Source organism: Miniopterus schreibersii (assembly GCF_964146895.1).
Source record: "Miniopterus schreibersii genome assembly, chromosome: 3".
Lineage (NCBI taxonomy): Eukaryota > Metazoa > Chordata > Mammalia > Chiroptera > Miniopteridae > Miniopterus > Miniopterus schreibersii.
The window spans coordinates 29,118,733-29,146,398 of NC_138103.1; the positions used below are offsets into that span (position 1 = coordinate 29,118,733).

At 55.7% G+C, this 27,666-nt stretch overlaps 1 protein-coding gene across 3 annotated transcripts; it reads left to right on the plus strand.

The window, feature by feature from the left end:
• The first annotated feature begins 1,878 nt into the window (after positions 1–1,878).
• RASA4B (RAS p21 protein activator 4B) lies at positions 1,879–25,758 on the plus strand. Of its 3 annotated transcripts, XM_081132056.1 has the most exons (21): positions 1,879–2,101; positions 7,188–7,244; positions 8,735–8,848; positions 9,341–9,402; positions 10,527–10,656; positions 12,755–12,836; positions 13,418–13,549; positions 13,787–13,878; positions 14,895–15,012; positions 15,255–15,405; positions 15,720–15,784; positions 16,073–16,185; positions 16,427–16,619; positions 16,857–16,994; positions 17,541–17,685; positions 17,933–18,102; positions 19,744–19,881; positions 21,025–21,160; positions 22,072–22,192; positions 24,873–24,937; positions 25,087–25,758. In XM_081132056.1, exons 1-21 carry the CDS (start codon positions 2,037–2,039, stop codon positions 25,206–25,208), a joined length of 2,409 nt encoding a protein of 802 aa, XP_080988182.1. In that variant the 5' UTR covers positions 1,879–2,036; the 3' UTR covers positions 25,209–25,758. The 3 variants fall into 3 exon arrangements, with proteins under 3 accessions (XP_080988182.1, XP_080988184.1, XP_080988183.1); XM_081132058.1 differs by lacking the exons at positions 8,735–8,848; positions 9,341–9,402 and having other exon boundaries at positions 2,011–2,101; XM_081132057.1 differs by lacking the exons at positions 1,879–2,101; positions 7,188–7,244; positions 9,341–9,402 and having other exon boundaries at positions 8,765–8,848.
• Positions 25,759–27,666: the final 1,908 nt, after the last annotated feature.

Here is a 27,666-nt window from a genome sequence, read left to right on the forward strand (position 1 = left end):
AGGGGGTGCTGGCACACTTCTGTATGTCGGTGGCTGTGTACATTGGAACAATCACTGCAGCAGGAAATTTGGCAAATCCTACAGAAGTCTCCCACACGTGTCTTCTGGCCCAGGGATTCCATATCCTGGAATTTATCCTTGGCTGCACTTGCTCACTTGCAAAATGATGTATGAGCCATGCTAATTGTTTGGTGAAAGCAAATAATGGCAACAACCTGCCCACCCACTAACAGGGGGACCCATCAAGGGATGACGGTACAGCTCTGGCTGGTGTGGTTCAATTGGTTGGATGTAGTCCGGTGCACCCAAAGGTTTCTGGTTCGATTTCCATTCAGAGCATATGCCCGGGTTGCTGCTCTATCCTGGTAGAGGGTGCACAGAAGGCAGCTATCAATGTTTCACTTTCACATTGATGTTTCTCTCTCTCCCTCTTCCTCTCTCTCTATAAGTCAATAAAAAACCTTGGAAGGAAGGAAGGAAGGAAGGAAGGAAGGAAGGAAGGAAGGAAGGAAGGAAGGAAGGAAGGAAGGAAGGAAGGAAGGAAGGAGACGCTACATCCACATGATGGGAAACTGATAAAGTGACAAAGAGCATGAGGGTGCTTTTTACACAGCTCTCCAAGATAAAATAAGTTAAACGGTAAGTGCAACCAGTAAGCTACTATTTGTGTATGAAAGAAAAACATATATATGTCTACTGAGGTATTGCAGACAATCTTTCTCCAGGAGGCACAGGAGCCAGGGATAGTGGATGCCTCGAGGAAGGGAATTTGTGTGGCTGAGAGAGAAGAGAGACTTGACTTCATTTTTCATTGTAAACCTTCAGTATCTTTTGAATTTGGTAAAGTGTGCATGTACTGTATAAATAACAGAATAGGAAAAGAAAACAGAATGTAACAGAAAACAGAACTTGTACTAGCCCTCAGCTCCGCACCTCAGTGTCTCCTGGGTATCTTTAGCAAGTGTCAGTGCTTCCTCTTTGCAGGTGAGGAGATGGAACCAGCTCACTGAAGTTCAAGAAATCTTCCAGCATCACTCAGCAAGGGAGTGGAGGAGCTGGGTCTGGGACCCAAGTGTGCAGTTACGCTTGGGGCAATGCCCTCCTAGGAAGTCAGTTACCCCTGTGCCAGCCCTAAGACTGTGACCTCTAAGTGTGGGAGGGAACAGTGAAGGGGGACAATTCTAGAAACTCAGCTCTGGACACAGTCTGGAAGGATCATGACGCAGCGGAAAGGCTGTGGTCATGGAGTATTGGGGAGGCCAAGCCTCCAGGTTCTCACTGTGGGGGGCGTAGGAGGTGTAAATGAGGTGATAACCGAGGAAGCCTCCACCTTCCAAGGAGGTTCTCAAAAATAATCCAGGTGTTTCAAGCTCCAATGCCCCAAAGGCTTGGTCTCCAAGTCTCTGGGCTGCCCTTGCTCTCGCAGCCTCCGTCTGGGTCCAGGCAGCTCTAACACAAACACGCATATTGTTTGCTAAACTCGTCCAGTTGTTCAGTCAACTGACTCCTAGGCAGGGCCTCCCACACCCCAGCCTCGGATGGCCAGGGTGGTCCTCCTTGCACGCCACGGTCCCGCCCGTCACCACACGCGTCCAAGTCTCAGCACACACTTGGGCCCACAGCCCCCGCGCGCTTGGTTCCGGCGCTCGGGCCACGCCCGCCGCCCACACAGACCCGCGGCGCAGGCCCCTGGGCGCAGACCGTCTCCGCCGGCCTGGAGGGGCACCCCTCGCCCCACAGCGCCCGCGGGCGTCAACGCCTCTGCGCAGGCCCCTCCCCACCCCGCCCCAGGCGGCCAATAGCGCCGCAGCCCGAGCCAGCCCCAGCCGCCGATTGGCCGGCCCGGGTGCAGTGTCCCCCGCACGTGGGGCGGGGGCGGGGGTGAATGAAGTGGAAGCGATCCCTCCGCCCCCGCGCTCACCTCCCCAGCCCCGCGGGCCCGCCCCCGCAGCGCCCAGTCCCGCGCCCGCCGGCTGCGCGCTGCATCGGACCCTGGCGTGAGACCCCCGGCCGGGACCCCGCGTCGCGGACCCACGATGGCCAAGCGCAGCTCGCTGTCCATCCGCATCGTGGAGGGGAAGAACCTGCCCGCCAAGGACATGTGAGCGCAACTGGGGGTGGGAACCCCAACTCTCCAGGCAGGGGCGCTGCCCCTGACGCCTGACCTTTCTGGGGTCCACACGGCCCGCCCACAAGTAACGTAGAGGCGAGAGTGTGTCCACAGTGGGCGACTGGCAGGGAAATGGGGACAGTGAGGAGATTCGCTGCGAGCACGGGACGGGGTGACAGGGAAGGGCCGTGGACTGAGGAGGAAGCGGAGATCCGTAAGGGGCCTCAGTGAACCGGGAGCGACCGTGGACTGGGGAGGGCGGGGGTCTGTAAGGGGACTTAGCGAGCCGGGAGCGAGCCAACAGCGACTCACGAGAAGGGGCTTTTGATAGGACAGGAGCTGGGCTTGGGGTCGACATCGCAGGGGAGACATTTCAGTCGACTACTGAGGTCTCCGTCAACTGCTGGGGGTGTGGCTGGAGGGGGTGGAGATGCCCCCTAGAAATGAGTTTTCCTTGGCAGTTTCTGAACACTTAGTACCTGAGAGGGTGCACCTGAAACACACCTGGGACCCAGGGGCTGTCCTGGGGCTTCCTGCTGTGCACTTGGGATGGGAGGTACTGGCTTGAAGAGTTGACGGAGAGGGCAGAAGGCCAGCTCAGGGCAAAATGGAGTGGCTGGGGAGTAGCTGTTGCTTGTGCCCTATGCTTTACGTGAGCCATCACCGTTAATCCTCAAAAGCACCCAGCAAGGCAGTTCTCATCATAACATTTTACACAGGAAACCGAGGCTCAGAGATGGGAAACGGTGGCTCCAAGTGCGGAGCAAGGTCTTGAATCCAGGGCTCCTAACAAACACTGCCATCTAGGGCTTTCCCTGGTCCCTGGCTAGATTGTAGGCGATTTCAGGAGCCCCTTGTCCTACAGTTCTCAGTATGTCCCAGAGCTGAGCTGCCCCATTCGATGCCTGGCTCCCTTGTATGCAGCCTTAGGTTGCTCCCTGTTCCCTAAACCTCAAGAGGTAGAAATCTCTCAGATATGAGCTATGGAAAGCACAAAGCTCCAGGGGCTCTGGCTGCCTGGGGGAGGGGGTGGAGGAAAGGGAGCCCTGGGCAGCATAGGGTCCAAAGTCTGCTGGGCTGGAGCCTCCCCACACCCAGGCTCTTCATCCAGCTCCTGGAAGCAGAGAGGTGGCTAGATGGGGGGGGGGGGCAGGTTGCAGTGCAGTAGGAAGGGACTAGGGCATCTCTCTTACATGGACAGTGGCCCCTAAGAATTTCCCAGCACACTCAGCATCAGGAGCAGTTCCAGTTCAAGGCCCCCTGGGCCTGATGAGGCTGGGCTCAGCAGTTGCTATGGCAATGGGTGAGGGAGGGTGGTGGGGGGACCATCTCAAGGTGGATTTCTGTTCATGAGAGGAGGTGGGGTGGGAGCTGAGATTGTGTTTTCTGGGGTGGGAAAGCAGATGAGCTCTGAGAAGGGTCTCAGCCTCCAGGCCCAGCCTCTAAGCAGCCCCCACACGCTGGCTGGCACCGTAACTAGGTCAGCTTAGCCTCCTCTGGCTTGTGGCTGCTGGGAGGAGCAGTTGGGAGGAGCAACTGGGAGGAGCAGCCCCTCTGTCCTTTGCCTCCCTCCCCATTCCCTAAGCACTTGCCCTCATGCCTGGCTCCAGGCTCTCACCAACCCAGGGAGGTAAAGCTGTGGACTGTGCCTACCTGGGAGCCAAGGTGCCTGGTTTCCTGCATAGCTCTGCCTTGGCACAGCTGAGGGACTCTGGGCAAGGTGCCTTCATTCCCAGGGGTGGGGCCACCAAATCCTGTTGGTTCTGCCTTTGAAATCTTTTTTCTTGTCCTTCCCCCATTCGTGCCTCACTCACCTCCCCTCACCTCCTTTCTTCAGCCTTTCCTATAGTAGCTGGTGTACACAGTTCTAACCTGTCAACTATCTTTTAAATCCAGCTGTTACCTCCTCCCTCAACCCCTCACCTTTGGGCTACTGCCCTTTACAGCCATGCTTCTGCATGTATTTGGGGCCTTTTGCTTTCAAGCACTCTCCTTCAGAGTCCTCCAGAAAACTCCTATTCATCCTTCAGGACACCTCTCAAAATTTTCTCCAAGGCTTTTCCTGGTGTCCTTGTGCAGGGTTCCTTGTCCCTGTTCTGCACTCTTCAGTACTTTGGGTCAGCTGGAGTTAGGACAGAGCCCTTGGTAGCAATTGTTCCTTCCTGGGCTGCCTGTGTCACGTGACTGTGAGGGTAAGAACTATGACTCATATGACCTGACATTCTGGGTGCCCTGAGGGACACCTGGTCCACAGTGGGGGACAATAAGAGATGTTGAGGACCTCTCATTTAATCTTTTCATTAGCCCTATAAGGTAGATATGCTCAGTTTGAAGATGGGGAAGCTGAGGCTCAGGATGTGGAAGTCATTTGCCAAGGCCACATAGGTCTGTAGAGAAGCCGTGACTCAAACCCACTCTGCTGCTGACAGGCCAAGAATCCTAGCAGGACAGAGGTTGCAAGCTTGCTGTGGGTCTCAGTGGGGAGAGCCTCACAAATGCCATGCAAAGCACTTGGTTCCAAGATGGCAGGGGTTTGGAGATCATAGGAAGTCCTCACTGAATGCTGGAGGCAGGGGTGGTGGTGAGCCTACCTCATTGTGCCTCATCAGTCTCCAACCTGTCTCCTGAGCAGCATCCCTTCCAGCCAGGGCTTACACACTTCTGAGGACAGGGAGCTCACCACTTATCCTAGTGGCCCATCTTGACTGAAACTGTTCTGAGGAGGGAAGCCCTTCGAACACAGCTGCCACCTGCCTCCCTGCCACTTCCACTCATGGGTTTTTAATTCTCTTAAGGGCACAGAACACAGCTGTATTCCCTGTCACCAGCAGCTCTCAGAGACCACCTGTTTCTGTCATGCTCCCTCCTGCTGTCTTCCATTCTTGGGTGCCTGGATCAGACAGACAGGAGTTGAGTCTCATGGTGACCGGTGACCCACTGGCTCCCACGTCCAGTGACCCTGGGGACAGGCCTGGGGCTATTTCAGGGTTTGCCCTGATCCTTCCTCTTCCAGAGCCTGGAAACTGCCAAGGCCCTAAATATAGAGGTCCTGCAAGTAGCCAGGCTGGGCCAAAGCCGGCAAGTAGCTTGGGGAAGGAGAAGTAGTAGAGGGGATCAGCCTAGGGGCCTCATCAGGGCAGAGAACACTGGGCAGGGTATAGGTCCCAATAGCTGGCCAGGTAGCATGATTGGGTCCAGGTCTTTATATCTGGCCTCAGACCCCTTGATCCAGCCACCTATTGCATTGCTGCCCCTGCACACGGTCTGTTCCTGCCTCTGGGCCTTTGCCTACCTCCATAGCCCTGCCTACAACATGAGCCCCAAACTTCACTATGTGTTCACAATTATCTATTTAGTGAGAGCTGAGCAGTGGGTAGTGCTGAGCTCACAGGACACAAGAGGTTCCCTGCCCCCAGGAAACCCCAGAGCAGAAGGCAGAAGCTGGGTAGAGAAGGACCTGAGGTAGGGGGCAACCCACAGAGTTCTCAGCCCACACTGACTATCCCTAGTTCCTCCAAGCTTCTTGATCAAACACATGTGCCGCTCCTGGGCCCTGCTGCCCAGTTCAGCATTGGGGTACCCAGGGACCTATTACTTAAGGCCTGGGGTCTCCTTGTCTTGGGGTGGTGGGATGCAAGCTGGGGTATTCCCAAGGGGCTCTCTGGAGTAGGGGGCTCTTGAACGATGGGGTAGGGGGTTTCGGGCAGAGGAGCAAAGAGTCTAGGGTGGGGCTGACATTGACTAAACACCTCCCATGGCCTGGCCCTCAGCTGTGTCAGGGACCCAGGGCAGCTGCCTAGGAGCTGGCATGACAAGTCCCACTTTACAGGGGGAAGCTGAATCTTGGCAGACATTTTCTATTGGCGTCTGAGAACCTTTGAAGAGTGGTTTCCTCAAAAGAAGAGCCTCTTTTGAGAAGGGAAGCAGGGCTTGGAATTCCCCAACCTCCAACACGAAAATACACTTCCTTTCTCTTTCTTAAAAATTTTTTTTTTTTACCCTCACCCGAGGATGTTTTTATAGATTTTAGAGAGAGAGGAAGGGAGAGAGAGAATAGAGAGAGAGAGAGAGAGAGAGAGAAACATCCATCAGTTGCCTCCCATACAGGCCCTGACCAGCAGATCCAACCCACAACCTGGGTATGTGCCCTGACTGGGAATGGAACCCTCGATCCTTTGGTGCACGGGATAGTGCTCCAACCAACTGAGCCACACTGGCTAGGCCTGAAGGGCATTTCTGGAGACAGTCCTCACCCCCCTTCTTTCCCAGTACCAACCCTGAGCCTGGCTGGCGCTGTTCTCAACCCCACAAATACCCCACCAATGAGACAGGTGGGACTGGACAGTCCCAGGTTTGCCTTCCTGGTCCTTTGTTCCCAGATGGCTGGGAGTTGAGGGCAGACGGTTATATTTGTTCATTCATTCATCCATTCAGTCAGCAAACACTCACAGGACCCTGTCTTCTGCCAAGCCTTGTCCTGGGCCCTGGGGACACGGAAGTGGTCCCTACCCTCAGGTCACTCAGTCAGGTGGGGAAGGCAACTGACCGGACATAACTAGCTTTCCTGGGATAGAGGGAAACATTCTGAGGACAGGCAGGCAGTGGGGTCGCGGGGGAGACCTTACTCCTGCTTCTGGGACAGAGAGGGCTCTTAGAAGAGGGGCCAAGGCTGAGAGGGTGGGAGGAGAAACAGCAAAAGCAAAGGCTCAGAGGAGAGACTAAGGGGCTGCCTGTGGTGTTGAGGGTAGGGGTGTCGGGGAGCTGGCTTGGGGCAGTTGTAACTTGTGACTGTTGTTTCTGTCCTCCCTGAGGTGGGACAGGGGTGGAGCCAAGAGCCTTGATACAGGTTCCTGTCTTCCCTAACCACCCCCTTCCAAGGCTGAGGGTGAGGACATAGGTTTTAGCTTGAGGAGCCTTTGGGCTCCACCCCGGGACCCAGTTCCTCAGCCTTGACTGTTTTTTACCTGGAGTCACTGAGGGCCCCGGGCAGAGGGAGGGGAGCTGCCTGGGAGGCCCCGCCCTTCACCCTCCTGCAGCACCACCTGCCAGCGCCTGCACTCTCCTGTCTGTCTTGCAGCAACGGCAGCAGTGACCCCTACTGCATCGTGAAGGTGGACAATGAGCCCATCATCAGGTACCACCCCACCCCAGCCCGTTTCCACACACACACCTCAGAGGCATATAAACTTTGTATGGAAGTGGGCATCTAATCCCCTGGGCCCCACCACACCCTGCCACACTTCCTAGGAGGTGTGTAAGACCAGCCTGTAACTCAGCTTGCTAATTACTGACCTTAACACCATCCAGGGATTATCTGCTGTGGGCCAGGCACTTGGCCACGGGCCTGACACCGACTTATTCTGTAGTCTTTACAGCCCCCAAGAGCGACATGACAGTGATTAGTAACAAGAGCTGTCACATGCAGTGCTGTCTCCTCCACCCTTTACTAAATGAGTTCAGCCATTCAATACTTACAATGAGCTACATATAATATCATTAAACCCTATTAACAGATGAAAGGAAACTGAGACTCTGAGAGACTAAGTAACTTGCCTGAAATCACATACTTAGTAAGCGGCAAAGCCAGACTGGAACCCAAGTCTGGCTCTTCCAAAGCCTGAGCTCCTTCTCCCCTTCCTGGTCCTTGCTCTGACTTGGGGGCCCCTCTCCCCTAGAGAGCCCCACAGTGGTTATCCCCCAGAAAAACTGCTCTTCTCCAGGCTGAGGCTCCCCATTCTGCACTCAGAAGGCCCAATTCCCCTGGACCTCCCTTTCTCTGTGGAGTTCACGATTCTGGTCAGGGTCTTTGCTATCCTGTCCCCTCCCTCACCCAGGCCTCTGCCTCAGAGTTCATGGCCAGAGCTACTTACTGTTCTGCCTAGCTGAGTGCCGATTGCTGACTGCTGGCCAAGGCTGCCTGACTCACAGTTCTGCAAGCAGGGCCCACCTTTTTTCCAGCTTCTCTCCTAACCACAGACAGCAAGTGAAGAGAGAGACATGGTGGCTCTGACTGTCTTAATGACAGACAAGGAAACTGAGGTCCCAGAGTTCAAGTGACTTCTCTGAGAAGTGATTGGGTGAAGGCGATCCCCTGAGCCTTAATCTGGGTCCTTGGGGTTTTCAGCTTCCCCCCACCCACATCCCTGCTGAGTCCCATGAGTTGAAGGCTCTGGTCCAGGGGTTTTGGCCAGAGCTGGGCGAGGCCCTGGAGCATGGCTCCCAGGCCCCCCAGGAGGACTGCCTGGCTCCAGAGTCAGCTTGGCCATCCCCCTGCCTTCACCCTCAGCAAGTCTGTTCAGCATCAGGAGCCGGGGAGTCCTGTGGTGTGAGCTGAGCTGCTGCCAATTTCCCCAAATGTAAAATGGCCTGACGGATGCAGCCCTGTGCTCCACCCGATGCAGCCCTGTGCCCCACCCAGGGCAGAGAGGAAGATCAGGAGGGAGTGATTGGTGGTGGACAGGTGGTCTGGGACATGGAAAATCACCAAACAGCAGAGCAGCTGTTCCCTGGAGTGGAAGGTGGAAGGGGATGTGGGGAAAGGTGGGCTCAAGCCATACGGCCCCACCTCGCCTCAGCCTGGGGCCTGCACGTGGTCCGGGAGGTGCTGAGGGTCTTCTCCTACAGGACAGCCACCGTGTGGAAAACCCTGTGCCCATTCTGGGGTGAGGAGTATCAGGTGCACCTTCCCCCCACCTTCCACGCGGTAGCCTTCTATGTCATGGACGAGGATGCCCTCAGGTGCGTGGGCCCCACTCTTCAGCTGGGGCCTGAACCCCACCGTCTGCCCCTCCCTGGCCCATCTCACTGCAGGGACTGCTGGTCACTCTGCATCCTCTTTATAGCCTGGAGGGCGGAGGAGCCCAGGAGGGTCAGGAAGGGTATGGGGTGTGAGCATGTGTGTGTCATGTGTGGATTCATCGGGCTTGCACCATATCATATGTGTGCATGTGTGGAAATACAGGCACAGGTGCGCTATGTGAGTATAGGGATGTGAGGTAGGAAATGGGCACCCAGAGAGCATGAGCTTGGCATGTATGTGGGCACATTGATTGATCCATCTGCAGAAATACATGATGTGCTGAAAGGTGATGGGTCCTGCTCAGAGAGGCCCCTGTAAGTGACCAGAGTGTCAACCTCCCTGTTCCCCACAGGGGCCCCAAACTGGGTGGGAGGGGGTCCGGGGCTCCCTGCAGAGCACTGCCCAGCTCTGGCTCCCTCTCCATCCTCCAGCCGGGATGACGTTATCGGGAAGGTCTGCCTTACCAGGGACACCCTGGCTGCTCACCCTAAGGGTAAGGTCCCCAGGAGGGAGCCCACAGCCCACTCCTGGCCTTCCTCCTCTCCCCTCACTGCTCTTCCCAGTCCCCAGCCTTCCCCCCCTACTCAGAGACCCTTCCTCTAGGCTCCTTCAGGCCCCATGCTCAGGGAAAGCCATTTCTACCTTCCTCAGAGGGCCTGAACACCCACCTCTGTGCCCTGGGCCCCATTCTCCCTCCAGGTTGGACCGCATCCCCCAGAGCAAAAGGGCTGCTAGTGGTGGGATCTGAGGCCTCTGCAGGCCGAGGAAGGGGCCTTCTTAAGCCCACTGCTGAGATATAGAGACCCCTCCTCCCAATCCAACTGACTCCTCTGTACCCACTGGGGTCTCCTCATCCTGGGCCCCAATGCCACTCTGTCCTAAGTCTGAAGGGTTGGCCTAGAGCTGGGCTAGTCTGGAGAGCCCCTTGGAAGATTCCTGGGATGCTGACATTGCTTTGAGGGGTCAGCCCAGCCCCAGCCTTGCTGTGTGACTTGGAGTAGCTGTTGCCTTCTCTGGGCTGAGTCTCCATTTGCCCATGAGGGTTCAGACCGGAAGCTCTTAGATGCTTCAGGCTCTGCCAGCCTGAGCCCCTGTGACTCCCAGGGGCCTCCCAGACACACACCTGCTCCTGTCTGTGAGGCTGGGGCAGGCATGCGGGGGCGGGGGGGGAATCTGCTGACTCATGGAGACTCTTGGCCCCTGCCAGGCCAGAGGCCTCTCCTACCAGAGGCCCCAGCCAGCCCCTCGAGGTTCGGTGGCCCCAATGATGCCGTTCTCTTTTCACTTCCCCTTCTGGGCTTAGGCCTTACTTCCAGCATCCCTAAGCGAGAGCCATTCTCCCCCCGTTTTAAGATGGGGAAACTGAGGACGGGGCAGTGCCATGATGAGTTAGGGTCAGGGCCACCAAATGCAGCATGGCACAATAGTGAGGATACAGGGGTCACAGGCTGAGCCTCAGTTTCCCCGTCTGTCACTGGGGACAACAGCCCCTGCCTCACAGGAGCTTGAGAGGATTCCAAGGGGATTAAGGAGGGGCCACGTGGTGCCTGGCGGAGCTGAGGGTGAAGGGCGTGGGAAGGAAAGAGCCAGGCCACTGGCTCAACTGCAGCTTCACAGGTTTTAGTGGGTGGGCCCACTTGACGGAGGTCGACCCTGATGAGGAGGTGCAGGGCGAGATCCACCTGCGGCTGGAGGTGGTGCCGGGGACCCGGGCCGGCCGGCTGCGCTGCTCTGTGCTGGAGGCCAGGTGAGATGTAGGGGACTGGGGAGCAGAGTAGTGGGCCCCACGAAACGAGAGAAACCCACTGTGGATGCTGCTCCTCCTCTCCCCCATCCACCTCCTGGCCCTGTGCCTCCTCCCATTGAAGCTGCTCTTGGGCAGATTGGAGAGGTTTCCCTGATTTGAACATGTTTCCTGGATGACCCTACTCAGGAGGGATGACCCTTCGGGGAAGGGATGAAGTTCTAACAGCAGAACTTCAGGCATCATAGAGCAGTGGGAGTGGTGGGGGACCCTGAACTATGATCATATAGCCCCCAATGCCAAGATTGGGCTTCCCCTGGGTTTAACATCAATATGAACTTGGCCTGATATGTGGTGGAGGGAGGGTCCTTGGTATGGTGGCTGGTGGGGGAGGGGGTTGTGTCTGTGTGAAAGAAGTTGCTGAAAATCTCTAGTGGGAAGGCTGGGGTTCTCAGGAGGGACAGTGACTTGGGTGGGAATGTGGGCCTGAGTCACTTGTGACAGGGACCCCCCCCAGAGTATTTTTGTTGTTGTTAATTCTCATCTGAGGATATTTTTTCCATTAATTTTTAGAGGGAGTGAAAGGGAGGGAGGGAAGAGGGGGGAGAGAGAGAGAGGGAGAGAGGGAAACATCGATGTGAGAGAGACACATTGATTGGTTACCTCCTGCATGCACCTCGACAGGCGGGGGACCAACCTGCCACCCAGGTATGTGCCCTTGGCTGGAATTGAACCTGTGACCCTTTGGTGTGTGGGTCGATGCTCTAACCACTAAGCCACATCAGCCAGGGCCCCCAGAGTATTTTTAGCTGAAGGCCTGAATGTGAGTCACACACACTCCATGAGATGCACCTTCATTTCTGGCTCAAGCCCACCTCCACAGGGTCCTTGCCTGCCTCTGCAGGAAGGCAGCCCCCAGCCTATGGGAGCATGCCCCCACTGTGGAGTGGTTGGCCTCTCTCTCCCGAAAATGAGGACTGTGGCCTCCCTGGCTTTATTTTCTGTCCTGGGGCTGGTATGTGGAAGAGGCACAGCCAGACGGAAAATGGTTCGACTTGGGCAGAATCACAGTCACGCCCCTCATGCTCAGTCATCCTCTCACATGCCATCCATCCCTTTCCTTGCCCACTTCCTTCCTCCTCAGCCTCAGAGGCACCAGGCTCCCTGTGGCACAAGTGCACACACACTCACGCTGCCCAGATGGCTGGGCACACGGTTGGGCCAGCCTGGCCCCTCTTAGCAAGTCCCTGGGTGGGGGAGTGGCCTGTCCAGGTGTCCTTTTAGAGTGTGGGGGACTCGTCCCCCATTGTCCTCAGCTCAGACCCCTTCTGGAATTCGGAGACAGCCCAGGAAGCTGCCTTGGTTGCAGAGGCAGGAAGAACATCGCCTCCTCACCTTTCTGGGCAGGTTCTCAAGACCGGCCTCTGGGATTCTATTAGATGATTCTGAGGAAGAAAGAAAAGCAGGCACAAGAGGCTTCCAGCTTAAACTATGGGAAAGAGCAGGAAATAATGTTTATAGCGAGTGGAAGAGGGGCAGGCTTTGTTATTCCACAAACCTATGCTGGGGGTGCTGTGACCAGATCTGGGCTTTGGAAGGGACCATAGATGGAGAGAGGATGATCGGGCTGCTCACTAAGACCCCCTTGAGTAGGGGGATATGTCAGGGCGAGCCTTCTAAAAGCTCATTCAGTCGTGCAGTTTGTCTTCATTTTACTGATGAGGAAACCAAGGCTCAGAGAGGCAGCTCCTGCTCAGGGCTGCCCTGGGAACAGAGCCCTCCCTCTGTTCCCGCCCCCCCCCCCCCCCCCCCCCCCCCCCCCGCTGCTTCACTACTGCGCCTCCCTCCTCCTCCGCCCCAGTAGGTGCAGCAGCCCAGTCAGAAGGAGCTGTGGCCTCCACCCTGGGAGACCCTGGGCCTGGTGTGGGGGCCCGATGTGGTGGTTGCTGTGGGAATTAGGTTACAGAAAAGGGAGGGGTGCTGTCCACAGTCACCCAGCTCTCCAGGGGCAGGATGAGCTCAGGCCTTTCCAATCTGGTGGCATTACTCCACAGCTGGGGTGGCTTAGGTGACAGTGGATATTTTGATCCCTCCTCCCCAGGGACCTAGCCCCCAAGGACCGGAATGGTGCATCTGACCCCTTTGTCCGTGTGCGCTACAATGGCCGGACTCAGGAAACCTCGGTGAGGAGGCCTGTGGGCTGGAGAGGGGGCAGGGAGGCTGAGGGCCCTACCTGGGTCCCTCACTGCCTCACCACTTCCTCACCATTACCTGGGAGGTGAGCCTAGGACTGCCCTCTTGCAGAGGAGGCTCAGGAAAGCGGGGTGATCTCTCTGAGGGTTTACAGCGGTCCCAGCCCTCAGGCACCCGACCCCTGTGGCCTCAGCCTTTTCATTCCTGGACAGGCTGGACCCAGACAAGTGGCCAAGCCAACAGCTGCCTCCAGTGCTGTCCTCACCTTGGGAAACAGCCAGAGGGGTGGGCTCAGCCCTGCCGGGGAGACCTGGGTTCTCCAGGCAATCTAGTACTTTTTTGTTGTGTGGCCATGGACAAGTGCCTTACTCCAGGCCTCAATTTCCCTACTTGAGAAATGGATGGGGACTTAGGAAGTTTTTACCTCTGCTATTGCTGGGCCTCCGCCTGGACCCAGGTGAGGAGGCTGCTCCAGTTCCCTTGCAGGGACCCCAGGGGAGCTATTTGGGGTGGCTCTACCCTTGGCTGGGCGTGGGGAGCCCATGGAGTCAGCCCTCTGCTTTCTGGGCAGATTGTGAAGAAATCATGCTACCCACGCTGGAATGAGACATTCGAGTTTGAACTGGAGGAGGGGTCCACAGAGGCACTGTGTGTGGAGGCCTGGGACTGGGACCTTGTCAGCCGCAATGATTTCTTGGGCAAAGTGAGCATACTTCCCCTCCAGGCTGCACCTGCAGCCTTTAGCACCTGTCCTCCCAGCCATCCTGTCCCTCTAACTTCCCCAGAGAGGGGCATTCAGGAGATCTGGGACTCCCCAGAACCAGCAATTACCCCATCCCCAACTGCCCCTGGTGCTCAGGGACCCTCCAAAGGTACAGTAGTTGTCAAGGAAGAGACTTGTGTGGCTCCAGCCTGGCCCCCACCCTGCCTCTGCCCCCAGGTGGTGGTCAATGTCCAGAGACTGTGGGCGGCCCAGCAGGAGGAGGGCTGGTTCCAGCTGCAGCCTGACCAATCCAAGAGTCGGAGGGAAGAGTGAGTGCTTGGACCTTGGTGGCTGGGATGGAATGCTCTGGGCCTGGAGAGGCTGAGAGTTGGCTCCAGCAGGCAGGCAGGTGGGCGGGTCAGGGGTGGGTGATGCATCCCCAGGTTTCTTTCAGCTCTTACTCACTAGGCCAGGTTCCTACTCTATCCAGGCTGGATCCTGCCTCCTCTCCCTTCCCACAGTCCTGGACTCAGCTCAGTCGTCTGAGCTCCAAGGCAGGACAGGTCTCCTGCTTTCTACCTTCTGGAAGTTTCTGGAACAAGTCTTCAGACTCTTTCCCTTTAAGAGTTTCTCTGCTGACCTCAGACTAGAGTTCAAGTTCCCAAAGCTCTGAGTCAGTGTCCCTGAACCATAGCTCTGACTTGCCCCAGAATTCTCTGGAAATAAGGTTGCTAGATAAAATAAAGGATGTCCAATTAAAACTGAACTTCAGATAAACAGTGAATAATTTTTTAGTATAGGTATGTCAATGAAATATTTGAGATAAACTTATACTAAATTTTCAAATTTAACTAGGTATCATATTTTTATTGTGCTAAATTTGGCACCCTATCTAGGAAGCCCTTTGGCCTCCTTGCCCATACCTCAACCCAGAAATGGAGGCTCAGCAATCCCCCATACCTTGGATAGTACAGCTTGTCTCTCTGCAGAAGGCCCCAGACCCCCATCCCCACTTTCAATAGGGCAGGGGCGGGGTGGACGGCTGTGTCAGCACCAAGACATTTTTGTCTTGACTGCCTCTACTGCATGCAAGGCCGTGTGCCGAGCAGCATCACTGTGAGCTGTGCTATGCTGCGGGCAGTGGGCCCTTAGAGATTGTTAAGTTTTGGTTGGTGCCCTCACCAGGAGGGATCAGAACAGGGGAGCTTTGTGGTGCAGGGAACAAAGGTGGAGGGTGTCAGCAGAGAGATTGTGAGGCTGACCCCAAGCAGGGAAGATGGAGGCAGTGGGGAGGGGACATAGCCCAGGGGTCCCTGGTGGAGAGGTCACATGCTGTCTGTTCCAGGGGCAACCTGGGCTCCTTGCAGCTGGAGGTGCGACTGCGGGACGAGATGGTGCTGCCCTCTGGCAGCTACCAGCCCCTGGTGCAGCTGCTGTGCCGTGAGGTGAAGCTGGGCACCCAGGTGAGGAGGGCCCCAGGGGAAGAGGGAGGGTCCTGGGATGGTAGGCCTGTCCTTCTGTCCATCTAAATCCACTCTGAGGAGCAACAGTTCTCAGGTTGGTAAGAATTTGCTAGTGTCCAGGAACCCTTGACCTCTCTTGTGAAATCTCCATCCTCTGCATGGCCCTCTGAGGTCCTCAGAATAAAGGGTTTGGGTTCCCTAGTGTGTCCTGCAACCCTGCCTCTCCTTGCTGCCTCCTGCAGGGTCCAGGACACCTGATCCCGCTCATTGAGGAGATGACTAGCACTGAGTGCCGCCAGGAAGTGGCCACCAACCTGCTCAAGCTCTTCCTGGGGCAGGGACTAGCCAAAGACTTTCTGGACCTGCTCTTCCAGCTGGAGCTGAGTCGCACCAGTGAGTCCTGGGAGGGAGTGGCTTGTCTGAGGGTGTTGTGGAGAGAGAAGCAGGGAGCCAAGGACTCTAGAGATGCTGGGATGGGAGAAATCCAGGAGGTCCTCCTGTAGGAGGTTGATGGATTCCATTAGCAGGAAAATTGTCAGATTAAGAAGCAAGGGAAAAAGCAAAAGACAGAGCTGGGATAATGGGTTGAGATGTGGCAAGGAAGCTCTTTACTGTAGGGCCCTCTTAGAACCCCAGGGTCCTCTGTTCTCTTCCCCAAAGCCTTGTTCCTCTCCCAGTCCCCTACCCACTGGAAACTCTGTTTATAGGTGAGGCCAACACCCTGTTCCGGAGCAACTCTCTGGCCTCAAAGTCCATGGAGTCTTTTCTGAAGGTGAGATTACATGGTATCTTGTTTTTGTTTATAGATGAGGAAACTAAGGTTCAGAGAGGCCAAGAGACATAACTTAAATTCAAGTCTTCTGTTAGTTCTTCCTTCCTTCCTACCTTGCTCGATTGATTGATTCATTTATTCATGTAGCAGCAGTTTGAGATGCATTCTTTGTGTGCCTGGCCAGTCCTGAGTGGATACAACAGGCAGATGGTGCACAGGGTGGCTGGGAGGCCAGCTGCGGAGTGATGGTTGGCAGACAGGACTAATGCTGCTCTCGGTGGCCCCCAGGTGGCTGGGATGCGGTATTTGCACAGCGTCCTGGGCCCCATCGTCGACAGGATATTTGAGGAGAAGAAGTACGTGGAGCTGGACCCCAGTAAAGTGGAGGTCAAGGATGTAGGGTGAGGTCGGGGGAGATGTCTGGGGGAACAGGGGGCTGGGGGGGGAGGGCAGCTATGTCTGCAAGTATGTGTTTATACTTCGATCTACCTTTCATCTACCTGCTCACTCGTGTGTTGTCTCTGTGTCCCAATTACGGCTGATGCCTTTTTGCGCCCGTGTCTTTGGGAGGCCCTGCCTGAGTTGTGTGTGTGTGGACGCTGCCTGCGACCCTCTTTGACGGTGCATCTCCGGCCCCCGCAGGTGCTCTGGGCTGCACCGGCCGCAGACCGAGGCGGAGGTGCTGGAGCAGAGCGCGCAGACGCTGCGTGCCCACCTGGGGGCGCTGCTGAGCGCGCTCTGTCGCTCCGTCCGGGCGTGCCCAGCCGTGGTCCGCGCCACCTTCCGCCAGCTCTTCAGGCGCGTGCGGGAGCGCTTCCCCAGCGCCCAGCAGGAGGTGCGCCCTCTGCAGGCAGGGCTGGGCGAGAAGAGAAAGCTGTAGGGAAAGGGGAGCAGCGGGACCCCAAGGCCCAGTGGAGAGGCGTGGTAGGGGTGGTGGTGGAGGAATCAGTAGCCAAGGGCAGGGAGAGGGGCAGGGTTATGGGGAGAGACAGGGACAGTGCCGAAGGGGAAGGGGCTGTCAAGAACTCAGGCCTGGGGGAGTCCAGCCCACAGCTCTTTCGCACCCCTCCAGAACGTGCCATTCATCGCTGTCACCAGCTTCCTGTGCCTGCGCTTCATCTCTCCTGCCATCATGACACCCAAGCTCTTCCACCTGCGAGAGCGACACGCAGACGCCCGCACCAGCCGAACCCTGCTCCTGCTGGCCAAGGTGTGGCTGCAGGCAGGGATGCCCAGCTGGGTGCTGAACAGGGGTCCTTGTCCTTGCGTTGTGTCCCCAACTGGCTCCAGGAAGTCCTTGTGACTAGGTCACTGATACTCTCACGTAGCACAGCACTTCACAGTTTGCAAAGCATTTCCACAGTCACCCAATCTCATGAATAAGGGAACAGGTCTGCCAGGGGAAGGAGGTTACCCAAGGCCCCACAGCCTGTTGGTGGTGAATCCCAGGTCTTTCAACCCCAGATCTACTTACTCTCAGGCTGTGCCTATCTGCCCAGCACTGTGCTACAGCCAGCATACCCCGTGGGACAGTCTGATATAAGACCTGCAGAGGAAGGGTAATAGGTTGGGCCTCGATAGTATCAACTATCAGGTCCTGAAATGCCTCAAACTGAGTGATCTGTTTACCCGGTGGGGATGGAGTGGGCCTATGAGCAGAGCCTATGCTGCTTCTGTCTGTATTTCTACTGTGGGAGTAGCACAGATTTGGGGCCTTGGCCCAGCAGACCCTGGCCCTTCCTGCTGTCATCTCCAGGCAGTCCAGAATGTGGGCAACATGGACACGCCAGCTTCCAGGGCCAAGGAGGCTTGGATGGAGCCACTGCAGCCCACCGTGCGCCAGGGTGTGGCCCAGCTGAAGGACTTCATCACCAAGCTGGTGGACATCGAAGAGAAGGAGGGTGAGCGCTTCATGTGAGGACCCGCTCACAGTCTCCTGTTTGTGTTTGACCCACCACCAGTCCTATGGCCCCATCTACTCTGTGCCAACAGCTCCAAATCATGTTTGCTCCATCCTATTCCATGGCCCCACCCCTGCCTGTGCCTCTGGAAGCTCCGCCAACAGCCTGCTGTTGATGTTTGCTCCGCCCCTGACACCATGCACTAGCCACTGAGCACACTTTTTGCCTTACCTCCCTTGCCTGGCAGAACTGGACCTGCAGAGGGCGTTAAGCTTGCAGACACCACCAGTGAAGGAGGGACCACTCTTCATCCACAGGACCAAAGGAAAGGGCCCCCTCATGTCCTCCTCTTTCAAGAAGCTCTACTTCTCCCTAACCACTGAGGCCCTCAGCTTCGCCAAGACACCTAGCTCCAAGGTGGGTAAGGAGGGAGGAGGGCAAGTGGGGCTCTGAGGGGTTCTAACACCCTGGAGGCACCTGTCCCTTCCTCAGAGCCCATCCCAGGGTCAGAGAAGAAATCCAGGCAGGACTAGCCTTCTGATGTCAGCAACAAAGTCACAAGACCCATGAGGAAGAAACTCCTCAGCAAAGGAGGCATAGGGCAGGCAGCCACTGTGGTGTCCAACTCTGGCTTCTGGGTCAGGTGCATGAGTGGAGTAAGGGACTGAGGGATGCTTCTAGGAGAGCAGGAAAGCAGAGAGGGGCTAAGAGGAGTCCTGGGCTCCAACCCTGTATACCTACAGGAAGTGTCTCAACCTCTCTGGGCCTTGGTGTCTTGGCTTGTAAATTGGCGATAGTGGTCCTTGCTTAACAGGTTGTTGAGGATTAGATGAGATGATCTTTCTCTGGGTCCAGAGCCAGGATCTGGCACAGAGCAGAGTGGACCTTTTGACCCTTAGCTGGGCGAACCTGACCCTCAGTAAGCCAGGCTCGGGATGGTCGGCTAGGGGTGCCCAACCCAGCCCTGAGCATCTGGGGGTTACTGAGGGGGTGAAGGAGCTCCTGGGGTGCCCTCAGCTTAGGCCTCCCACTTTCTAGCTTCTTTTGCTCTGGGCAACTGCCCAGCCCTGGGGTCCCCTCAGCATTTTCTACAGCCTCAGCAAACCCTGGCTACTTGGCAGAGCCCTCTCTCACTCTGCTCTGGGCCCCTTTCTGTTCCTTGGCATTGAGCTGGCCTTTCTGTGGGCACAACCTGTGTATCCCTCTGTGCAGTGCCACCCTCCACTGCCTCCTTTCTGCCTCCTCTCTAGCAGGCATGGCAGCACATCCTCAGGGCTGTCCCTCTGTCCTTTCAGTGGTCCCACCCTGAGATGGCTCAGACATGTGTCCCTGGGGCTCCCCTCCAGTTTTTCCCACTCTTCCAACAGATGCCACTGCCCCTCTCTGCTTGTCACTGAGGCCAGTGGAGTGGGGGTGGACTTAGATGCCAGGTTGGGGAGTGTGGGCTTTATCCCAAGGGCCATGAGGACTGGTCATTTGGATGATGAGGAGCCCTGGTGAGCTCTGATGGGAGAGATTAAAGAAGCAAGGAGAGCAGGCTCTGGGGGCTGAGCGCATAGATTCAGCTTGAGCAAATTGGAGTTCTCTCAGGAACGTGGATATTTTATATCCAGACCTTTTCTCTGTCCCATCTGTATCTCATTCGATTCTATGATAGGGGGAGGGGAGGGGAGGGGAGGGGAGGGGAGGGGAGGGGAGGGGAGGGGAGGAGGGGTTAGGAGGTGGGATATGACTTTTAGAGCTTGGGAAAATAAAGGTGAGCTGGGAAATTAATAAATGCAAAGGCACATTGCTTGGTCCACGGCAGGCATTACCTTCCAGCCCCAGGGAGTGCTGGGTGTCTAGAGACTTTTCCAAAAGTCAGACCTCCCAGGACAGCTGGGAGCCCCTGAGAGGCTGGGCATTTGGACACCGTCTGTCTGCGTTCTGTCCTGATTGCAGTCACTCACAGAGCAGGCTCCTGGAGGGATGCGGCAGAAGGGGAAACTGAGGCCCAAAGATAGGAAATAGAGTGGCCTCAACTGGGACTCTGAGCCTCCTTTCCTCTCCCCTTCCCAGAAGTGTGCCCTAATCAAGCTAGCCAACATCCGGGCAGCAGAAAAGGTGGAGGAGAAGAGCTTTGGCAGCTCACACGTCATGCAGGTCATCTACACAGACGACACAGGCAGGCCCCAGACAGCCTACCTTCAGTGCAAGGTGCGGCTGTGTGGTGGGGCACCCTCGGGGAGGGGTGCTGTGGGCGTTGCCTGGGTGGGCTGGAGTGAGGAGTGAGTGAGTCTCTCACCCCCTTGTCAGCCTCATCAGGCACAGCAAGGTATGTGTGATCTGATGTGAGTGCCCTGTGTGTGTGTGTCTCTCCGTGGTCCTGCTTCCGTGCTTCACATGGAACACATTTGTGGGAAGCTATTTCCAAGTATCTGAGTTGGTTGGTGCCTGTGTGTTTTTGTGTGTGTGCATATCAACACATAACAATCATGTTTATACAAGTCTGTGGCTCTGGGTGCATGCTCTCACATCCCCTTCTCTGTGTATTTTCTTTTCTGTTTATGTTTTAACTCATTCATTTCAAAATACTTATTGAGCACCTGCTAGGTTCCAGGCATGTTCTAGGTGGTGGAAGTATGGCAGCAGACAAAACAGAGTCCCTGCCCTAAATGGACCTTATATTCCAGGGAAGAAGATGGACTGATAAATAATAAATATTTACTAAGTCAAATGGCAAACAGTGCCTTGAAGGGAACCAAAGGAGACTAAGAGAGATAGGGAGGGGACAAATGGGGTGCAGTGGGGACGGGTGCTGCTTTGTAAAGGGTGGTCAGGAGGGCCTCTGATAGGTGGCATTTGAACAGGGACAAGGTGAGGGAAGGAGCATCTAGGGGAAGAATGCATGGAGGAAGAACACAAGTTGGAAGGCTGGAGGCGGCCTGGCTTATCTCCAGGAGTGACTGTCCTGGGCAGGTGGTAGGAGGTCACAGACACATCCCATGGGGCCCCACCCTCTATGGACTCCCTGTTGGGTCAGAGTGCAGAGCCACAGGGAAAAAGTGGTGACAGCCGGGCCACCACATATGGTTGGCAAGTTGTGGACTACAAGGGCATGGCCATAGGGGCCAGTGGCAGCTGAAATCCAGCCCATGCTCTGCTCACCACGCCAGGTGCGTAGACATGGGCTGCTTCTATTGGGAGAAAGGGCAGTCTTTCCTAATTCACTCAAAGCTGCTGAGTGTTCTAGCGGGGAACATGTCGTCCTGAGTGGCACAGGGGCTCCAGGGAGGGAGGGCTTTCTGGAGGGGGTGACCTCTGACCAGTCCCATTCCCCCCACCTTCTGGTCCCTGCAGTGTGTGAATGAGCTGAACCAGTGGCTGTCTGCACTGCGGAAGGTGAGCATTAACAACACTGGCCTGCTGGGCTCCTATCACCCTGGTGTCTTCCGCGGGGACAAATGGAGCTGCTGCCACCAGAAGGACAAGACAGGTGGGAGTGAAGGCCTGGGCACTGCTGGGCTGCATCTGTCCACAGCAGGCAGCCTGGTACCTGAGCTGGCTGGGGGGACCCTGGGCCTTGGGCACTAGAGCTATGGCACAGAGGAGCTTCTACTAGAATTGTCGGTGATGATGGAGCCATGAGCACAAGTGGCTATTGAGTGCAGCCAACGAACTGAATTTTACTTATTTTATAATTTTATTTAATTTAAATTTAAATAGCTTTACTTAAGTGTGGCTAGAGGCCATTGGAACCTGGCCCACCTGCTCTAGCCCATTCCTGGATTTGAGGTTGAACAGTGGGTGGAAACTGGAGGCTCTTTACAAGGGTGTCGCTGACTGGTTGGCCTTGCCTCTTACTATACCCATCACAGCAATAGCCTTTGGCAAAGTGGGGCTCCTAGGGCACTGTGAGGCAGAGCCCATTTTATGGAGGAGGAAACCGAGGCTTAGTGAAGGCAGATGCCTCTACCAAGGTGGTAAGGCCAGCAAGTGGTAAGGCCAGCTCATTCCAAGGCACAAACCCACTGTTGATTCCCTCACCACATTACATTCCAGGATGCTCTCTGCTTCCTTCCAGCCAGGCACTTCTAGAAAGTGGTCCAGCTCCCTAAGTTGTATCCTTTGCAGTTTCCACGCTCTGCAGTCCACGCTCTGCAGTTATATACCCCATGGCTCAGGAGTGAACCCGAGAGAGGAGCTGCTGCCCCCGGAGTGTGGGGAGCCATCAGCAGGCTCTGGGCCAGGCTTTTCAGACTGTGCTCCCAGCCCGGCCCGCACTGGGGCCCCCTGAGTCCATCCTGTTCCCTCTCTAGGCCTAGGTTTTCCCATCTGAACTACCAGGAAGTTGGATGTGAGTTCTCACAGTGCCTGCCTTAAACTCTACCTTCTCTCTGCTCCCAGATGTAGGCTGTGATAAGACCCGGTCACGGGTGACCCTGCAGGAATGGAATGACCCTCTTGACCATGACCTGGAGGCCCAACTCATCTACCGACATCTGCTGGGCATGGAGGCTGCACTGCGGTGAGGAGGCCTGTGCAGGGCAGTGAGCCCCACATGGGAGAGCTCTTGCAGCCCGGGAAATACGCCAGGCAGGGGCCAGAGCTGGGATTCAGGCTTAGGACTGCTCCACCGTGGCTGGTCACCTCCCTTCTAATCAGGCCCAGCACCTTTTCGCCTTTGGCAGCCACATCTGGGGAGGAGCACCTGGATCTCTGCAACATGAGGCCGCTCATGGTAGGATGAAGGCCCCAAGGGCCCCATCTGCGCAGCCTTCTCAGGTGCCCTCAGAGCACACGGATTGTCCTCAGCCAACTCCCTGAGTTCCTCGGCCATTTCGATTAATTCAGTGGTGCTCAGCCCTGGCTCCAGTGTAGAAAAAACAGGATGCTCAGGCCCTACCCCACTGACTCAGAATCTCTGGGGTGGGGAGGGGGCCCAGCATGGGGATATTTTAAAGAGATGCAATACTTCCTAAGAGCATTGCTTCCCTGGCAGGTTTATCCCCCGGGGCCTGCACCGGGGCCTGAAGGGGCGGTGGCTGTCCTCTTTGTTCCTCATCTACTCTTCCAGGGCTTATCTCTTCAAAATTCTTCAAAACTCATGCTGTCAGACTAGACCCACTCACTTCCCTGTGAACTGCAGTCATCAGTGGCCTCCAGGTCACTCTATAGCTACCTCCTTTCGGACCCTGAACCCTCACTCTTGTGACTACACCCTAAGATCTCCCATCACTCCTCCTCCTCCTCATTTTCTAGTCTCCACTTGAATTTCACTTTATGTAGAAACACATTTAATATTCATAACCACTAAACCAAGTAGGTACTCTTATTACCCCCATTTAAGCCAGGAACCAGTGGAGCTAAGATTCGAACTCAAGCTACCTTAGGTTCAGGTGGGTCCCACCATGGGACCAGCACCCATGGTTCTTACCACCACACCCTGCCTGAAGAGCCCCCCCACCTCATACCAACTCACTTCCTCTAGCATCCAATGCCAGACCCACTGACCCAACCATCTGCTGTATTAGTTTCCTGTGGCTGCTGTAACAAATTACCACATACATGGTGGCTTAAAACAACCCAGGTATAGAGATTGGAAGTCAGAAATCAGTCTCAGTGGGTTAAAAGCCAAAGGGGCCTGTGGCCCCTTCCTCCATCATCAAAGTGCATCACTCTAGTCCCTGCTTCCATCATTACATCGTCACCTTCTTCCTTTGACCTTCTTGCCTCCCTCTTATAAAGACCTGTGATTATAGTGGGCCCACTTTCCTCACTTTCCCTCACCTTCCCCAGCCCCACATCCAACCTTTCAGTAAGTCCAGCCCCTTGGTTTTACTTTCAGAATAAGGCCAGATCTGACCCCTTCTCGAATCTACACTGTGACTCTCCCTGTCTGAGCTTCTCACATCTTCTGTTGCATGGATGACACAACAGCCTCCTAACTGGCCATTCTGCCTCAGCTCCTGCCTCGCTAGGATCTGTTCTCCACACAGCCCCCAGAGTGATCTTTTCAAACATAAAACAGATCATATCACTCCCCTGCTTAAAATCCCTTCTGACTTTCCACATCCTTAATATCTAGTCTTTGCCCTGGCTGCAGTGCCCAAGTGCCTGGCTGACCTGCTTCTCAGCCTCATCTACCACCATGCCCTCTGTGCTAAGCTTGCTGAAGCTGTCATTGCTGTCATGCTGTCTCTGGGCCTCTCCACCACAGGACCTTTGCACTTGCTGTGTCCTTTGCCTGAAAGTTCTCCCCCAGGTGTTCACATGGCTTGTTCCCTCACCTGATTCAGGCCTCTGCTCAAATGCCACCTGTTAGAGAGGCCTTCCCTGACCGTCATTACTCTAGAACGTTATGGAACTCATCAGTATGAGCTGTTTACTCATTTCTTGCCTCTCAATTATACTGAGCTTCTTGAGAGCAGGCCTGTGGCATTTGCTGCTTTACTCCCAGTACTGAGAACAGTGCCTTTCACATTCCAGCCCAGCTAGAAATTTGAATAAGAACATGAGTGGAGGAGTGAGGGAATGATGCTTGAGCTGGTCCATGAAGTTCGACAGGATCTCACAGAGAGCTAAGCAGGGAATGGCATTCTGGGCAGTAGGGGCAACACGGAAAAAGGCCAGGTGACTGCCCTGAGAGAAGCAGGAAAGCAGAAGGTGTCTGAGGAGGAGGAGATGCCTGTTAGACCTTGGCAGAGGGAAACATCTCTCCCAAAATAGACCAGGGAGACTGTCAGAAGGGCTGAGCCAGAATTCCTAAGTAAGACACTTCCAAGTATGGGATCTATGCGGCCGCTCACCCTCCCTCCATGCAGGCACACGGAGGATTAGACGTGAGAGGACCCGGTTAGGAACCATGCTTAAAATGTTACTGTCTCCATGCCAGTTAACTCATTCCATGGCCAGTTAATTTAGAGGGTTTTCAGGCTCTAAGTGGCTCTTTTCCCAAGGGTCCTCCAAAACAGGAGTGACATCATTTGAGTGTGGTTTCCAAAGTGCCACCTGCTGAGGCAGTTGGGAGGGTGGGCAAACCAGAGGAGGAGGCTGGAAGAGGGAAAGCAGGAGGTAATAGGGGCCAAGACCTGGGCCCATGTTTCTTCCCCATAGGTTGAAAGAGTCAGCTCTGTACCCCAAAAGCCCCTGCAACTCAGGAGGCCCTCACTGGGCAACAGGAGCCCTCACCTTCTTCTGCCCCACAGGGAGAAGCACCTGGAGCTCAGTGCAGGCACAGAGGCAGGCTCCGTGTTCACGGGCCCGGGTGAAGGTAGGTCCCTCCCATCTGGACTCTATTGGTGGTCTGAGCCCCCCCTTCAGGGATACCTGAGGCCCACTTCCAGGGGCCTCTGACCTTTGGGACAGGCACTGGGAGGCAAGGCCCAGCCTGCTCTGCTCTCAACCTGCACTTGCCCTCAGCCCCAGAAGACCCACTGGCCCAGCTGCTACAGGTGCTGCAGGACCTCCGGGAGGCGCACAGTTGCAGCCCAGCCAGCTCCCCGCCCTCAGAGCCAAACTGCCTCCTGGAGCTGCAGACGTGAGGCCTACCCCACACTCCCTCACCGAGCCCCCTGCCGGGTGCTCGGATACCCCTGGTGCACTCCCAACCCTTCACCTCAGTCCCTCTCATTGGGGTGCAGGACATGGGTCTCTCCCAGGCTGGGTGAGTTGGGTAGACAGGGACCAGGGGATCCAGAAGTCCAGAGCTGACAAGGCTGTGGCCAATCATGGCCCATATGAAGTCTCTAGGGGAATGTGGGGGCTCCTGCTCTTCTGAGAGGCTTCGCTGCTCCCAGCAGTCCCTGCAGCTGTCACCGCCACTAGCCCAGACTCTTCAGGGACTTTCTACTCCTGCCCATAGCAGACCCAGCCAGAAACTACCCCTAGGATGGTCTACACCCAAGTGGACTAATACTTCCTTACCCAGAGAGGTGGGAAGGACACAGAGCCCAGGAGACCAGGCCTTGACCTCAGTACCCACTTTGCTCTTGGCCACCACTCCACCTGCTCTCCTCACAGCCGCTGGCCGTGCCCCTGGGAGAGCATCGCGGTGCTCTATCACCGACAATAAATAAACCTGCTGTGACTGTGGCTCTGGAGTCTCATGATGCGGCTCAGTGGAAGGAGTGGGCCTGGGTACCCAAACGCCTGCTGGGGGGCATGGCCAAGGACCTGCTGCCAGCATAGCCTCTGTATCCCCATCTATTCTTTGCTTCCCCTCTCCCGGGGGGGGGGAGGGACTCCTTTCTCCTCCTAGCTGCTGTCCTCACGATGCCCCTAGGTCCCACTCCTCTGTCTCCCATAGGCTACATAGCTTGACCTGGCTCACCAGCTGTCCTCTCCTTGTAGCCCCCACACAGGCTCCAAGTGTCCTGAAGACTGCACAGCAGGGGCAGGTTCAGAATCTTGACTCATGTGGCCTGGCCCTGGTAGCGTTCCTTATGTCAAAGTAAGGCCCCCTCTGGTCATCACCTCCCTGCCCTCATCCCGATCCATCTCTAGGCACACAGTAACGTCCAACATAATTAACAAGATGAGGAAGGCACAGGGGCTTCCAGCACATTCTTTAAAACTCATCCAACCAAGCTTGGAGCCTGTGAATCCTAGGCTTAGGACTGTCCCCAAGGGCCTGGGTCCCATGTAGGACCCCTGACTCAGCTGACCAGCCAGGTCCTGGGGCAGGGCCATCTGGACAGGCTGCATAATGGGTTCTTTGAGGGATGGCAGAGGAAGCAAAGGGGGATGAAAGAACAGGGGTTTCCCCTTCCCTCTACCTTTTGGGGCCATGTTGACCTTTTCTCCTGGTCACAGCCTCAATGGGGGGCAGTATCCCCCCACAAGAAGCCCACCAACCCACCCCTTGGATATTCATCTCCTCTTGGCTGTGATGCTACCATCCTGTGGATCTCATGAGCTGCTTTGCAGGGTTAGGTGAGCCCTCTCCCTTTCTGGCCCAAGGTTTGGGTCCAGCGGTGGCTGAGCTTGCTCTGCCCCTACCCCATCAGGACCTGGTTCTGTGGCTCCTTTCTTAGAGCCTCACACAAATCCTCATGCCTGGTGGATATTCTTGGGTTTCCAGGACTTCATGGTCAGGAAGTATGGACTCCAGGGTCTCCTGAGCTCGAGTACAGGGAATGAAGGGGGGAAGTGTGCACTTACTGGTGCTGCAACAAGTAGAATTCTGGATTTTAAGTGCATACATACAGCTGCCCACTGGCAAGGCCCACCACCCTCTCCTTTAGTGGATCCTGGTGTGGACATGGCCACCACAGCCAGAAGGGGAGTTAAAATGAATGCCTGGCATTGTCCCTACCATTCATGTACCCCCACCCCTAAGGTCTCCTCTCAGGCTCTGAGCAGAGCTGCCTACAGCCCCAGATACTACATTCTTTTTGGAAGCCACCTGGGAAAAAGGAAGACAGAAAAGACTCCTGTCTGCCTATGGCACAGGAAAGTGCCAGAGGTCACACTTTGCACCTGCCCAGGGATTCTGCACTAACACCATAGCCCCTCAGGATCGCCAGGCCTGTTATTTGCCTAGGGCCTGGGTCAGGTCCTCTTGAGGCCTGTAGCCCTGGGGACTGTCAATCAGCACAGGGCAGGCACCCTGGGAAGCCCTGAGCTGGTCCAGCTCACACAGTACTTGCATCTTTCATCCTCTGGGCCTGTCCTGTAGGAAATCTGGGAAAATTCCCACCAACTTCCTTTTGGAAATTCCTGCCAAAGTATAGTTTTCAAGTATATTTAAAAAATGACTCACACAAATACAGAATGAACATGTATCAAAGACTTATTACACACAAAGGAGGAAATGAGTGTTTGGCAAAGCTGGCTCATAGAGCATTTTGAGAAGCCAGGTACATATTTGTAAGCATTCTGAGAAAAGAATGTTAGAATAAGATTGTGACGTTCTCTATGGGATAGAAACTTACAAGTTCATAAGTAACTTCAGTGTCTGGGTTCTAATCGAATAATAAATATCAAAGTCAAACCCGGGTC

Bases quoted from the DNA above. Each gene is read 5' to 3' on its own strand.
- RASA4B (XM_081132056.1), top strand. From the start codon at position 2,037: ATGGCCAAGCGCAGCTCGCTGTCCATCCGCATCGTGGAGGGGAAGAAC. The intron at 15,406-15,719 runs GTGAGTCCTGGG...CTCTGTTTATAG, and splicing joins GCTGGAGCTGAGTCGCACCA to GTGAGGCCAACACCCTGTTC. The intron at 15,785-16,072 runs GTGAGATTACAT...GGTGGCCCCCAG, and splicing joins CCATGGAGTCTTTTCTGAAG to GTGGCTGGGATGCGGTATTT.